The sequence below is a fragment of the Toxorhynchites rutilus genome, chromosome 2, assembly GCF_029784135.1.
Source record: "Toxorhynchites rutilus septentrionalis strain SRP chromosome 2, ASM2978413v1, whole genome shotgun sequence".
NCBI lineage: Eukaryota > Metazoa > Arthropoda > Insecta > Diptera > Culicidae > Toxorhynchites > Toxorhynchites rutilus.
The window spans coordinates 73,801,613-73,816,831 of NC_073745.1; the positions used below are offsets into that span (position 1 = coordinate 73,801,613).

General features: G+C 36.2%; 1 protein-coding gene across 1 annotated transcript; it reads right to left on the bottom strand.

The window, feature by feature from the left end:
- Positions 1-8,090: 8,090 nt before the first annotated feature.
- LOC129771593 (tigger transposable element-derived protein 1-like) lies at positions 8,091-11,447 on the bottom strand. The gene is made up of 2 exons (XM_055775389.1): positions 9,204-11,447; positions 8,091-9,152 (listed from the first exon to the last, which is right to left on the bottom strand). The coding sequence occupies exons 1-2, from the start codon at positions 10,792-10,794 to the stop codon at positions 9,031-9,033; spliced, it is 1,713 nt and encodes a 570-aa protein (XP_055631364.1). The 5' UTR covers positions 10,795-11,447; the 3' UTR covers positions 8,091-9,030.
- Between the last annotated feature and the right edge of the window lie 3,772 nt (positions 11,448-15,219).

Sequence of the window (15,219 nt, forward strand, 5' to 3'; positions counted from 1 at the left end):
TAAGAGCTATTAACGCTCAAAATCTCGGTCTCCGGCGTAACTTTGATTTTACATCCCGGTATGGAAATGAAAGAAATAAAACTTAAAATTACAAAATAAAGTGTCCGAAATTTGAATTCAATCTGTCCGAAATTTGATTTTTTTTTATAAATGGTGTCCGAAGTTTGTTTCTTATTCGATTGATTTGAAAAGCATTTTATTCGATGATTTGTTATGTTTTCCAAACCAAAGTAGAAATCTTAAAAGCATATTGAACGAATAAAACATATCGACCAAATAATACATGTGCATAAAGTTGAGATCTGTTTTCTGCATCATATGCCTTAAGCGTCCGAAATATGATTCAGAACGACATCAGCAAGCTCACGACGCATTAATTATGTCAGCGGAATATCACCATCATCTTTGAAGGAAAATTCGGCTTCCTGAAGCAATTTTAAATAGTCTCAGATTTAACCTTATTGATTTTAGAGGGTGAAAGTATTTCAATTGCATACAACACCAGTATATCTGAAAGGTCCTAGACAGCATTAAAATACAGTAAGAATGCTGAATAACATGAAGGTTGAAATGGACAAATATCCTCCATTTCTTGCAATTTTCGTTTAACTAATCGAACTAATTAATCGAAGATGGCGTAGTACTGATTCAGGTTCTTGATTATGTGGAAGTCCAGCTGCTGAGTTACGGAAGCAAAGATTTGTGGAAAAATTATAAACTTATCGATTTGAGCTTTGGTCGGAGAGATTTTGGGTGCGCTATACAGTTATCAACGAACATGACCACCTTTGAGAAGAAATAGATATAAGTATAATACGTTACCATAACACATAATTCCAGAAATAATACCTTTCTATTTCCATTGGAAAATTTTTCGTCAAATTGCATGATCCATTGCTCAAAAAGCATTAAGGCAATCCAGACCTTGGCTCTCGTGTATCACTGGTAATGATTTCTTCTTATTGAAACATCCTGGGTTTTTACTCTTTCCATTGATCAGCAACGGTAGTTTATCGCTCCCGTCATTGTTGGTTGTGCTTTAAAGTTGGGAATTCCCAGTTTCTGGACAAATTCACAAGCCATATCCCGAAGAATAGAACCTGAGAGAGGTAAATTATTCTCTCTGGCTTGATAAGACAAAAATCCATTTACCGCTCCAGCTTTTTGATTCCGACCAACCTTATATGCTTTTGGTCTAGATTCAATTTTCCATTCCGATTCCATTTTTACTTTAGTTTGAATAGTGTCGATACCGTACTTTGTGCAATACTGAAATCTTTTGCAGCTTCAGACCCCTTCCGTCCATATTTTTCGACCTGCTCGATGATGCTCAAACGTTGCGCAATGGTCAGCGTTTTGATTGTTCGCTTGAAAGGTTTCTCATGGTTTTCCATACTTGAATAGAAATTGCTTGATGACACGAACACTCCGTCTTCACCTTCAAGAGCAATTGAAATTAGAGGTAATAACGCACAAAAACATGTACGCGAAAATCAATCGAGTTAGGGAGGTGAAAATCCACGGAAAAATGAATCATAACACATCGAGTAAGATAGGCATCGAGTTAGGGAGGTATCGAGTTATGGAGAGAAGGATGCTTGTAAAATCGAAGGTGCCATGAAATCCATCGAGTTTGGGAAAATATCGAGATACAGAACATCTAGTTAGGGAGAGTTGACTGTATATATTTTTTTTTCAAAACTCCGTCAATATAGGTATCAAATGAATGGGCTTGAACATAGAACATAAAAAATTCAAATCCAAAATGACCACCACTACAAAACCGTGAAACGGTGAATTTTTTTTTCAATACCCCATCAATATAGGAATCAAATGAAAGTGCTATTAGAACGTAGTAGATCATGAAGAAACCAGATCCAAGATAGCCGCAGTCCCCAAATAACTAATTTTTGACGTAGAACTACGTCTTTTAGGAAGGGTGCCAAATCAGAGAATAGGTCACGTTTATATGAAATAAAGTTAACGTTAATAACTATTTTCACTGTGAACGAATTCTCATGATTTGCATACCAATCGAATCGGAAATTCTCTAAGATTTGTTTGATATGATGTACATTACAATTCGCTGATCTTCTTGAATTCATGAAAACTGGAAGAACTTCCTTTTTTTCCATACATTAGTTCTGTCGATTTGTGTGTATTTCGAATGCTTATAACTCGAACATTTCTTAACAGATCGGAAAGATGTTTGCATCAATTGATAGGAAATATTTCTACGCGTCTATCACAATTTCTAAAATGTTATTTTTCATGAGATGAACAATTGAATAACTGTAAAATGTCAAGCGTTATCTAAACGCCCTAACTGCCTAACTTTTGATTGGCCCGATTTCCGGTTTCCCCAGCACAGACTTCAAAATTGATGTACCTGTGGAAATCCGCTTTGCAAATATACATGCAAGTCGGGGGTATTTTTGTTCTCACCGAGCTGTGTTTCCCTAATAGGGACTTCTAAATCAATGTGCCTGGGGGAATCCGCCTTGTGAAAACATGTAAGTCGGGGGTATTTTTGTTCTCACCGAGCTGTGTTTCCTTAACCCGGACTTCAAAATTAATGTGCCTCAGGGGACATAACCTATTACAAAAATTTTGATGCATTCTAAAATAGTATCCGAAGTGGTAAACAAGTGGATTACATAATTTAATTGCGTAGTTCTACGTCTAAAATATGCGGTCGTGTCCTAGATACAACCCCAAACATTTTTTTTAAATGGTTTCATTCAGTTTCATTTGTATGTATATTTGAATGTGTGTGAGGTAGGTATCATGTATTTTTGCAATCCCCTCAATGTTGGCATTAAATGAAATGATTTTACTAATAGAATACAGTACATCATGAAAATATTCCGAGGAAATTTAGGTAAGAAATAATTTTTTTTTAAAAAGTTGAATGGTTTTATTATAGAGAAATATGCTAATGATACAAATAATGTACTAAAAACTAGAAAATAATTAGGCAAGTAGTTGTTAGCAGTCATCATACCCCTTCCTTCATTAATTAAGGACATTTATGAGACTAAAATAAAATCATGGGACACGTTGGATTTCCATTATCCGCATTTAAAGGTTTCATCATATGTCAATCAGCAATCAGCTCAATCGGACTTCATTTACCAGTGTCACACAGCCGTCAAAGTTTAAGTTTTTTGAGAACCGAAAAATTCCACTAAAGGGGAGAGGGGGCGGCGGTAGGCAAAAAGTTTTGTTGATGCCAAATGTCTTCGAATTGCATGAAACGTCGAGATCTACTGTCATCTCGGTAAATTTTTTGGGGGAAAAACGGAAGTTGTGCATTGAAAAACGGTTGGAAAACGGCCGATTATGTAAAAAAAATGAGGAAAAGAATTTTTATTTGAATGAATTATGCTGGAGTACAACATCAAAGCGCGTTCAGCAGTCAGCACTATTGAACGCGCCAGGAAATACAAGGTACCGTTCTGAATCATGTTTCGGACGTTTAATGCATTCGATGCAGAAAACTGATTTAAGCTTTCTGCACAGATATTATTTGGTTGATATTTCTAATAAATCAGTTCAATATGCTTCTGAGCTTTCTAATTTTGTACTTATTTGATTGAAACATACAAAATTGCAGCGAATAAAAATCGAACTTCGGACACTATTTGAAAAAAAAACAAATTACGGACTGAGTGAATTCAAATGTCGGACACTCTGGTTCAATAACGATTTCTTATGGTTTTAAGCTCAATTTATATTTATGTACAATTACTAATGCAATAAAATGATTCAACATACCAGAATAACAACGACTTGGCCTGTCTAAAAGTGTACTGCAAGCTACCATGCATACACAAACGTCTTAAAAATTGTCTACATTTATTGATGGGTGGTAAATTACTAATAGATTATTTACCACTTGTAAATAACTTGAAATAATTTCCAACAACCTTTATCATGATTTTTGCAAGCATATACCTCTTCCCCTATTTTCCCCCAATATGCTTGTTGTTTATTGATGTTTCCTTTTAGCTTCATGGTTTAAAATACCGTAAGAGTTATATTTTTTCAATGATAATTATATATTTGAATTAAAGTTATTTGTTGCTCATAGTAATGAAATAATTGATGGTTATGCACAGAGCATGAATAATGATTCTTAATTTTTGTTTCAAAGTTTCTTCTATTTTGTCATTATCCGTCTACACCAATTTTGCTTTCTCAATTCTTAAATTTGCAGTGTCATCAATTTCAACTGTCCAAAATATGAATCTTAGGGAAAAAGTTCGATTCAAATTTCGGACATTTGTTTTTGAATTTTGACGTAGGACTACGTCTAACCGGAAGATATAGGGGGTGAAATGGAAATCTAGGCACTGAACAAGTAGGAAAAAATGCAAGATTTGGAACGCTTATAACTCGAGCATTTCTCAATAGATCGCAAAGGTTTTTGCAACAATTGATAGGAAATATATCTACGCATCTATCATAACGAATAACATTTCATTTTTCTGGAGATAAATAATTGAATAATTGTGAAATATCAAGCATTGTCAAAATACACTATGTGCCCATTTTTGATTGGTCCATTTTGTGCTCCTCAAATCGTACCGACCAAAACGGGCAACCAGAGCAGCAGCAAAATAGAATGAAGCACGATTGGAAAGGAAGAAGAAAAAAATGAACGAAACATTGGTCGCAGTCTCACACATGCGTAATTCTCGAGCCAGCCAGTCAGCTTAAAAATCCCCGCTCCGCTGCCGTAACGATCATTCTCATTCAAACCGTACACCACATCGGTTCGCATCACAACACATCAACAAACCAATCCAAGCAGCCATGGCAAAATCCCGCTCGAACCGTGTTGATCTGGAGTTCCCCGCAAGGGTAGCTAGGCCGAGCGCGTTAGTACCAGTGCAGCAGTCCACCTAGCCGGCGTTATATAGTTTCGGCCGCCGAAGTGATCGAGTTAGCTGGCAAAGCTGCTCGCGACAATAAGAAAACCCGCATTCGGAACAGACCACATTCGGTTCGGTGGACATCAAGACAACAGGCAGTTGCAGCGAGTGGCGAGTGGCAAACGCAATCGCAAAACGGCATCAGGTAGCAGAAGGAAAAAGTTTGTTCTTTATACAAACTGCTTTGGTGGCAAATCCAGAACAAGGCGGCATCGAGGGCGTTCGAAATGGTTTTTTTTCAAAACCACGAGTACTAAGTTTTCTAAATTGGAACCATTCCATAAAACAAGGCGCTTTTCAGGGCCATTAAACCTTCCAAAAAAGAGTTTAGGAAATACAGTTCAATGCTTTCTAAAACAATATCCAAAATAATAATAAAACACAAATTGATTTTTTCATAATTTGTTTGCCAGGATATTATGAGTACACTAAAGTCGCTTTTTACGCGGTTTTTTTTTGCGCGGTTTTTTTTTACGCGGCTTTTTTTACGCGGTTTTAGGGATTTACGCGGTTTTTTTTTACGCGGATTTTGGAATTTACGCGGTTTTTTTTTACGCGGATTTCGGAATTTACGCGGTTTTTTTTTACGCGGATTTCGGAATTTACGCGGTTTTTTTTTACGCGGATTTCGGAATTTACGCGGTTTTTTTTTACGCGGATTTCGGAATTTACGCGGTTTTTCCAAAAGAATCGATTTATACGCGGTATGTTGTATTTTCTTCTCAATTTGTTCATTTGTAAGACTTAAGTACGTTTGCTTCAATATTTGGAGCCAAATTCATTTTTTCTATGTTTGTCTCCTGGGAATTGAGTTAAATAACTGTGGTTTGCTCGAGGTTAACACGGTATATCTGAGGGATAAGATTTAGTATTCTCGTGATAACGTTGTCGCAATCTTGGCGAAATTGGTACCTGATTCTGGGTTCGATTTCAGCTAGCGTTGAAACGATTTTGGTAACCGAATGGAAAAAGAATAAACAACAATAGTGTAAGTAATGTGAGCTTGATCCCCTTTTTTTGTTTCGGATGTATTTCAGCGAAATTTTATATGTTTCAACACAAATTTAATATGAAATATCTTTTGTAAATTTTACTCAAAAGACTCCAAGCGATATGAATTCAAAAAAAATTTCAAGAGATGTCAAACACCAATCTAAAAAATGTGAAAGATATGTCCCCGTTTTTTATTTTTATTTATGACACTCAGCCTTTGGCTAGTTCGTCATTTGGACCAACGTCCTTACTGTTTTTTTAATTAAATCGTTTATTTTTACAGGCTCAGTTGCATAAGTTTAAAGGAGCCAAATTCATCACTATATTTTAACTAGAATATATTAACATGTTTCCTTAATTCTATGGTTAATAAAATAGGAAACCGATTACTCGCGGTCGACTCGAGTTTAGAAGGGTGACACATTTTCATTAGGAAAAGGATGGGATGTAAGGACATTTTAACAATGTTCACATTCATACATTCATACATTCTCATTCACACTCACACTTCACACTCAATTCTTGAAAACTATCCTTACATCTAAAATGTATTGCGTCCTTACTTGATTTCCGTAGAAAGCAATGATCGAAAATTCTCCTCTGGTGACATATTTGTTGGAGGGGAAAATGTTATGATTGTTAAATAGGAATTTATTTGTTCATTTAGGAAAAACCAGTTCTACATTTTCTTTTTTTGCGCTATTTGCTTTCCCAGATTAAACGTGGGCGTTAAGTGTTAAATTTACTCACAGTACCGGACAGAAGTATGTAACATCGTATATTTTTTGACTGTCACTTTACAATATGTCAAAAGATTTGTCGGATATTTTGATCAATGGTTGAATAAGTATTCGAAATTCATTTGTGTAATTTTGAAAATAATCTATTGAACGAATGAGAGATACCACTTTTAAGCAATGTAATTCCTTTTGAAAAGCCTAATTTGAAAATTGAGTTACTTGAAGCACCCTTAACCATATGTGGTGAAGTTTTTTGCCGTAGTAATCGAGATGGTTTGTTTCAAATGTTTGTATAGAAATAAATACAGTTTCGAGGGTTCAAGTTTTTTTTTACTATTCTGGAGAAAAGGATGCTATCTATTTGCGTCCGATCTTAGCGATTGTTCTTCATCTACCAGTAAAAATATGTATATTCGTGATTCACAAAGGCTATTTACTTTTTCCAAAGAAAGACTGCCCCAATCGGACATAAGACAACCTAATATTTCTCCACGGTGAAAAAGTTCAAACGCTTTTTGCTTTTTTCTGAACTGAATTTGTTCATGCATATTATAGCATTTCATAGAAGCAGATATCATTTACTACGACTCAAAAGATAGACACATTTGGTTGATGGAGCTCAAAGTACTGTTTTGTCTCAAATTCCGAACACTTAATTTTCAAATGTAAATTTACTAAACTTTAATGTTATAAATAATAGAATAATGAAAGCCTTGACATTGTTTGAGGTATTGGCTACATTCAAATAACATTTACAGGTATCGATACAGCTTATAATTCATAAGACTAAGCATTTGCAAAAAATGTGTCGAAACCAATAACACATTGTTTGCGTTAGCAAATTCCGCAGTTTTTCAGTTTTTGTAGTTGTATAACTATTTTGTATGCTGTTTTCATGTTAAGTGCTATAAAAGGTATGGATCTACTAGAAATCTTTTATGCAGACATCTTCTTTAAAATTAGTATTAAAGTAGTGATCGGAATTTGAATCAAGTTTCGACGCATGATTCATATTCCGAACTGTAGTTTGGATACTCTATTTTCAGGCAAATACAGCAATAGTCCACAAATTAGGATGCAAGTACAGTCCAATTGTGGAGCAACTGATGTAAAGATGTTTGTAAGCTCCGTTCTTGTAGCACATAGTTCGCAGGCGCAATCCAACGAAAGCAAAATGAATTTTCTTGGTCAGGTTTTCAACTAAAACCACAATAATGAAACCGGATTTCTGAAGTAATATATTCACTCTATTATATACAGAGTCGATTATATACTGACACGATTATCTATGGTTCGATTATATACAATTTTGGACTATAATACACTCAGTTTGAAAAAAAAGTCTTATATCTCAAATAGCCTTTTTTCAAGAAAGAAAAAAAGTAATATTTCAAAGTTAAAGTGAAAGTTTATTGGATATTATAAGTACAATGGAGTAAAAACCGTGGTAATTAGGAAATTCTAATTGAAGACTCACCAGGAATTGTTTAAAATGATATTGCTGCGGAATAAGAAAATATAGGAGCTAGATGTCGAAGAACAAATTATAGAGCGTTCAGAAAGCTTCAATTAAATTTCAAGAAACAATCAAGTTTATTATGCATTTTTTTTTTTTGATAAAATTAATAACAAATTAAAAACTTTAGAGTTTTTGTCGCTCTAATTGTTGATAAAATTTACCAATTTAGATGTTTCATATAAAATACAAAATATAGAAACATAGAGTAACATTTTTTCTCATTTTTCGAACAGTACAACCAATTTTGCCAAGTTTTCGTAACTATTGATTGTACTTGTTTTTTATAGTTTATATGGTTGCGTGACCAAGGGCACTATATTTTAAATATTTTTTTCTTGAAAGCTTCTTCTTTCTAGAAAAAAGTTATTTATAGAAAAAGAGAAAAATCTGATTTTTCGGACCATCGGCAAACTCATAACTCGAAAACGATAAAAATCACATTTCTGATTTTCGATTATCTTGTGTGGAAAAACCAGAACTTTCAAGAAACATAAAAAAATATAGCGTCCTTGGATCATGTAAACTATAAGCAAACAAATACAATCAATAATTACGAAAACAAAATCCAACTGTTTTGCTAGTATAACATTTTTTCAAGAAAGACTAGCTAATTGGCTTTAATTTGATATATCGATCATGTGAAGCGGTCCAGTAGTTCGAAAGTAATTTTTTCAAATTGCATTTTTGCAATTTGAAAAAATTACAATACAAACAAATGTTTTCGGAATTTAGACAAATTTAATTAAACATATTTTTAGTTTTTTACCATGATATTTTTACCAATGTATTCATAAATCAATTTTATTGTAGTCAAGTGGAAAAAAGAATTTCTTTTATTGATCTAATCACTATCATTAGCAACACGTGGATGTTTGCGGTTAGATGATGTGGCGATATCTTCCTCATCCGAAGAAATCGGACGAGATCGTCTGCGTTCCAATGGTAAGCTGAAATCCTCGTCATCTGTAAAGATATTATTAAAATACTTTTCACTTTAAACATCAATGTCACTACCTTCATCGATAACTGTTGGCTGTGTTTTTTCGTTCAATCTATTGTAGCGAAGCATACACAGTTTCAAATCATTCCGAAATGAAACGGCTCTCTCAACACAAGGATCCTTTTCCATAAAATGTTTTACGAGGGTATCCGCTAATTTATTCCCGTCTTCGATATCACATGGCTTGATATCCCGGTCTTCATCGTCCTCTAAAGGCTCCGATGTGACTAAACTCTGCATCAGTTCATCATCTTCAATTTCGGTGTCTTCAAGAAGCTCTTCAACGTCTCTACTATCCATATCTTTGAATCCTTTCCCTCCAATTGCATGTGCCAGAATGAGAATTTCTGATTCTTCCACATTTGAAGGGTCTGTTGAACCAGCTTTCACGCATTCTGGCCATAGTGGCTTCCAGCACGAATTCAATGTTTTAGATTTCATAGAAGACAGAGCCTTTCCTATGAACGTCAGAGCGTCTCTTATCTTAAATTCTTTCCACGCTTGAATTACCGTCATCGTTTCATCGCTTTCAAGCTTTTCGAGGATGTACCGAAGACATTGTTTAATGTACAACTTCTTGAAAGCAGCAATTATTCCTTGATCTTGAGGCTGTAACAAAGAAGTTGTATTCGGTGGAAGAAACACAACTTGAACGTTTGGGTGCTTGATAACTAGGTGTCCTGGAGCGTTATCCAAAATCAAAAGCACGTGGAACTCCAAACCTTTTCCTTCCAAGTATGTTTTCACTTCCGGAATAAACATATCGTAAAACCATTCCTCAAAAACGGCTTTTGTGACCCACGCTTTAGTGTTAGCTTTCCAGTGCACTGGCAGTTTGTTGAAATCAGCCCCCTTCAACGAGCGGGGCGTCATAGCACGATTGATCAATAGCGGTTTCAACATAAGGTCGCCTGAAGCATTACTGCAAAATAACAGGGTAACCCTGTCTTTGGCCGCTTTGAAACCACTGGCATATTGCTCCTGCTGCGTAATGTAGGTACGAGACGGCATTCTTTTCCAAAAAAGACCCGTTTCATCTCCATTGAACACTTGGTCACCATGATACGCACCTTCTTTTATGATCTTAGCGAGCTTTGGAGGAAAACTATTTGCAGCCGAAACATCGGCCGATGCGGATTCACCCTTGATTTTAACGTTGCGAATGGAATTACTACGTATAAAGTTATAAAACCATCCCTTACTCGCGGTAAAGTCTTTCTTTTTACTTGAAGACGGCTCATTCTTCTCTAACCAAAGGTAAAGGCTCAAAGCTTTCTCCCTTATTAATTCCTGATCCAAGGGTATTTTCTTCTGCGCGTGATCTTCGATCCACATATGAAGTGCCTTTTCCATCTTGACCATCAATGGATCTCGTGTATATGATGAGGATTTTGTTGCATAGATAGTGCCCTGAGCTGCTGTCTGTCTGATGCTATCTTGATTCTTTTTAATTGTACGCACAGTCGATTCGTTGATTTTTAAATTCCTGCCGACGTTTGCAACAGATTTCCCATCTTGAAGGGCATCCAAAATATTGAGCTTCATTTCCAAAGAAAGAGACACTCTTGATCTGTTTTTTTTGAAGGCGGTTTTTTGCGAAGCCATTTTAGAGTATGCCTTTAATCAAAAATTTTGAATACTGCTGACGTCTTCAGCTAACTGTCGAAAAGCGGAACTGCACACGATTACCCCCAAGGTTGGGTAACTCGCTGGGAACTGGCCGAACTCGACCGAACACAAACTGGCTAGACTCTACAACCACCACGGTTCAGGAACTGCACTTTCACTTTAACTTTCACTGCAAGGTTAAATCACGAATAACTTCTTAATGCGATTTCGTCCTTTTATATGTGTTCAGTTCCACACCGAACGAACTGAAGCGACAGCATCTAGCAGCACACATAATTTGCACACGACCCCACAAACCACGAGTACCCCTCCCACAGCGCAACTATGAGCTAGCCATCACCAACACACGCTGTGCCCGACTGCATAAAAATAAAATTGGTTCACTCCGACTGAACGGATCAGTGAAAAATGCAGTGTGAATGATCGCAAAATATACTATTTCAGAGTGCGATTTAGGCTGTAACGATGACAATGAGTTCAAATTTGACGATATATTGACGAATACTGTTCGGAATTGTTCAGTCATAGTGAACCAACTCTCAAAAAATACATCATTTAGTTCAGTCAGAGCGGACTTTGTACGTATAGGCAGCCAAATAACAGCCTTTTTTGGCATGATACTTGATGTTTTTTTACAACTATCATACATCACATTATTGGCAGAGAGTAGCTCAAACTTCTGAGAACAATATTGAACGAAAAAATTAAATGCTTTGTAAATTGCAGAGCATTAAACTTTATGTTCGTTTTCTCGAAATCATAAAAATGTCACATGGCCCGGTCTGACTTAACACCGACCATATAACAGATAGGTATGCTTTTAGAACAATTCAATGTAGCCAATACATATATAAGATACTGTAGAAACAGTTTGTATACTCTTACATTTGAAATTTGTTGTTAAAATAGTAATTTGAGGCAGGGTTAAAATATGCTTCTACGTATTTTGGTCATGCCACCTAACCAAACAGCTCTTTACTTACCACTCGGTTGTTGCACGTTGGACGGAACAACAACTTGTAGCGATTTACAGATAATTCAAAGATAAAACAGGCATAAAATGCGTAAAAACCTACTTGTAACTACTTTCTAGTTGAATCTCTGACTGTTTTTTATTTATACAATAAGTATCTTCGGGAGCTGGGACCGACACTTATATTGTTCAAACGCTCTTGATGCGCGCTGAATGGGAAGCAGAGAACGAAAAAATCGGGGCTTAACGTGTTAAATCCATCGAAAAATGGATGAGCAATAAGCGGTAGAATCTGGACATTTTCAATCTGTACCCCCAACATGTTCCAGAAAGACAAAATCCTATGTTTAAAGGTGCTCCCCGCAGAAACAAGAGGAGCGCTATCGCGCTTCTCCGCACTCAAACGGTTAAACAGGTATTTACATGCAATCGGCCAAGGAGCTACCTTCGTGAAGCCTTGTGTCACGCAATATATGCACACAATATGCAATTTGTTTGAATATGGGTTGCATTTTATATCAATAATTCACTGACTATTAGTTTTTTACGTGTATTTTAAAATTTAGGGTGGTTTATTTTTACGCGGATTTTGGAATTTACGCGGTTTTTTTTTACGCGGATTTTGGAATTTACGCGGTTTTTTTTTACGCGGATTTTGGAATTTACGCGGTTTTTTTTTACGCGGATTTTGGAATTTACGCGGTTTTTTTTTACGCGGATTTTGGAATTTACGCGGTTTTTTTTTACGCGGTTTTCGTTTACGCGGCACGTATCCCCCGCGTAAAAAGCGACTCCAGTGTATGTGTATTTGGCAGTTGTTCTGAGCTTATTGATTTTCACCAATTCTTAAATTGCTTCTAGATTGAAAGTACAGTAATTTACACTTATCTCGACATTTAACTAATTGGACGGACATGTAATGCGACATATTTAGTTGGACACTTTTGTAAACATAGAGTTCGGGGTCCAAATTATGACCCCACATTGAAAGTTGACACTGTACCACTGTCATCGCAAATGTTCAATTACAGGTTAAAATTACCTCCAATCCGATACTGAGTGGTGGTAATGCGACGTGCCATTGAATGTAATTTACTGTAAAATATGTCACAAGCTGGATGGGAAGAAATTTTCCAACTGTGAAAGCTGTGGCGAGTGGCAAATGCAATCGCTAAACAGAAAGGTTTAGCCGAACAAGATGGGGATATCGAGTGATAACAAAACAATAAACTTTTTAGATTGAAGATAATTTTGTGATCCTGAAAAGGACCCTTTTTAGCCTGCATGTGAATCCAACGAGCGAACAAATCGTAATGAATGTATTTTCTTCTACTTCTTCTTTTTGGCTTTAAGAGGGTTTAAACTATTCAGTTCATTCGCCTCTATGAATGTATTATTTGCCATCGCTCCCTTTTAACGCTCATTCGTTCGTCTCGTTGGACTCGCCCCTCTGGCTGAGTCTGCCGATTTGTCTCTATCCTGTGAGTGTGTACCGCTAGAGTATAAAACACGCGGACCCCAAAAAAATATCTTATTTTCTTTCAAACCGTAAACCCGTGTGGTTGTACGGCATCGGCATCGTGGACGTAACAAAGGAGGACAAGTTAAGCGAAAGGCAAAGTCTCACTCGAACCGTGCAGGTCTCCAGTTCCCTGTTGGTCGCATTCACTGATTGCTCCGCAAGGGTAACTAGGCTGAACGGATTGGTGCCGGAGCACCAGTATACCTAACAGCGATTATAGAGTTTCGGCCGTCGGAGTGCTCGAGTTGGCTTGCAAAGCTGCTCACGACAATCAGAAAACCCGCATAAAGAACAGAGTAGCTTCGGTTCGGCGCTCATCAAGGCAACAATTAGTTTCAGTGAGTGGCAAAGTGTTTCTCCGGCACGTCGCATTAAATGTAATTTACTGAACAACATGTCACAAGCTGGATAGCAAGAAATTTTCCAACTGTGAAAGCTGTGGCGAGTGGCAAACGCAATAGCTAAACAGGAAGGTTTAACCGAACAAGATGGGAATATCGAGTGATAACAAAAACACAACACCAAAGGTTCTTTTCAGAACCATCAACATATTCATAAAGAGTAAATAGTAAACTAATCCATTTTTCAGGTAGATAGGTAGGTATTCACGTAGGAGAAGAAAATAAAACAATATATTTAAAATATATATTTAACAAAAGCTGTCCCCTTTGTATAGTCCTACGTCACTCCGGTTATGTCCCCGACATTACCCACCCGTCTTTTTTTTAAGAAAAAAATTTTTGGAGGTTGTGTTTAAGACACGACCGCATTGTTGACGTAGAACTACGCTGTAGTATAATTCAAGTCGCTTGTTTATAACTACGGATATTATTTTATAATGCTACGAAAATTTTAAAGTAACCATTATTCCGGTTTGGTCACCCTGAAATGTTTTTTTTAATTATAGAATCATTTGACGATAATTGTTTGATAATTCATTATTGTGCTCGCAGAACAATACATGCTCGAGATAAGCGAAGCTGCCATCCTTAGTGGAGAAAGTTTTGCTACTGGCAAGCGAAACCAAATCACATACAAAATTTACTTTCTTGGTGACTAAATAAACGAAACAAACTCTATCTGCTGATCTCAACAACCTCGAAAAGAGGTAGCACTGCTTCATTATGATCAAGATTAGAGCAAATACAATCCTAGTTGAAAGCTTATGGCCTCAGAAATGTTGCCCTAAAGGATATTTCAATATTTCTATTAAGAGATTTTTCATGAAAAATATCTCATTTTTAACAAAAATGGCCACCATTTTGACAATCTTTTTGAATTTTCAAAAACCTCTATGTAACGCTTTAGGTATTGTCGTAAAGTTTCAAAATATTCATTGGAATTCGTTCTACGACACCCCGTTGCTTCAGAACCGATACCACCAGCAAGGTACCGATTTTCAGACAGCATCTACACATCCAGCTGTCAACAGCGTCATAATCGTTATTCGAGCACTCGATAAATGGGAAATATATCTTCAAATATACCTCAAACAATAATCAATATACACGAACACTTCACTTTATTCGTAACATCCAAAAAAAATCCACGAAAATTGATTATTTTCCTACCTTCCAGACAGGAGTCCTCTTTTAATATAACTTATTGAATAACTTGGCATTCCCCAAAAAACTTTTCGGTGCACAACCTTAACACCTGCTTCACCATAGCGTCAGTGAAATGCATTGATGACAGAAAACAAACAATGTTAACTGCTTGGAAAAAGGCTGAATATTTGCCTCAGTAGAAATTCATTACTAATACCCTATTGTAAATATTTCCCTCCTGCTATCTCCCATTCATTGTTTATATTTATCATTACGACTGCATAATTTGCAACACAAAACAATCGTCAATCATAGCATAAAAAATTAGGGGATTGTTGCATCGTTACAGGGCCAATACA

Excerpts from the sequence above, each read along its gene's own strand:
- LOC129771593 (XM_055775389.1), bottom strand. The coding sequence starts at position 10,794 with ATGGCTTCGCAAAAAACCGCCTTCAAAAAAAACAGATCAAGAGTGTCT. Across the intron at positions 9,153-9,203 it reads GCCAACAGTTATCGATGAAG|ATGACGAGGATTTCAGCTTA; the intron begins GTAGTGACATTG and ends ATATCTTTACAG.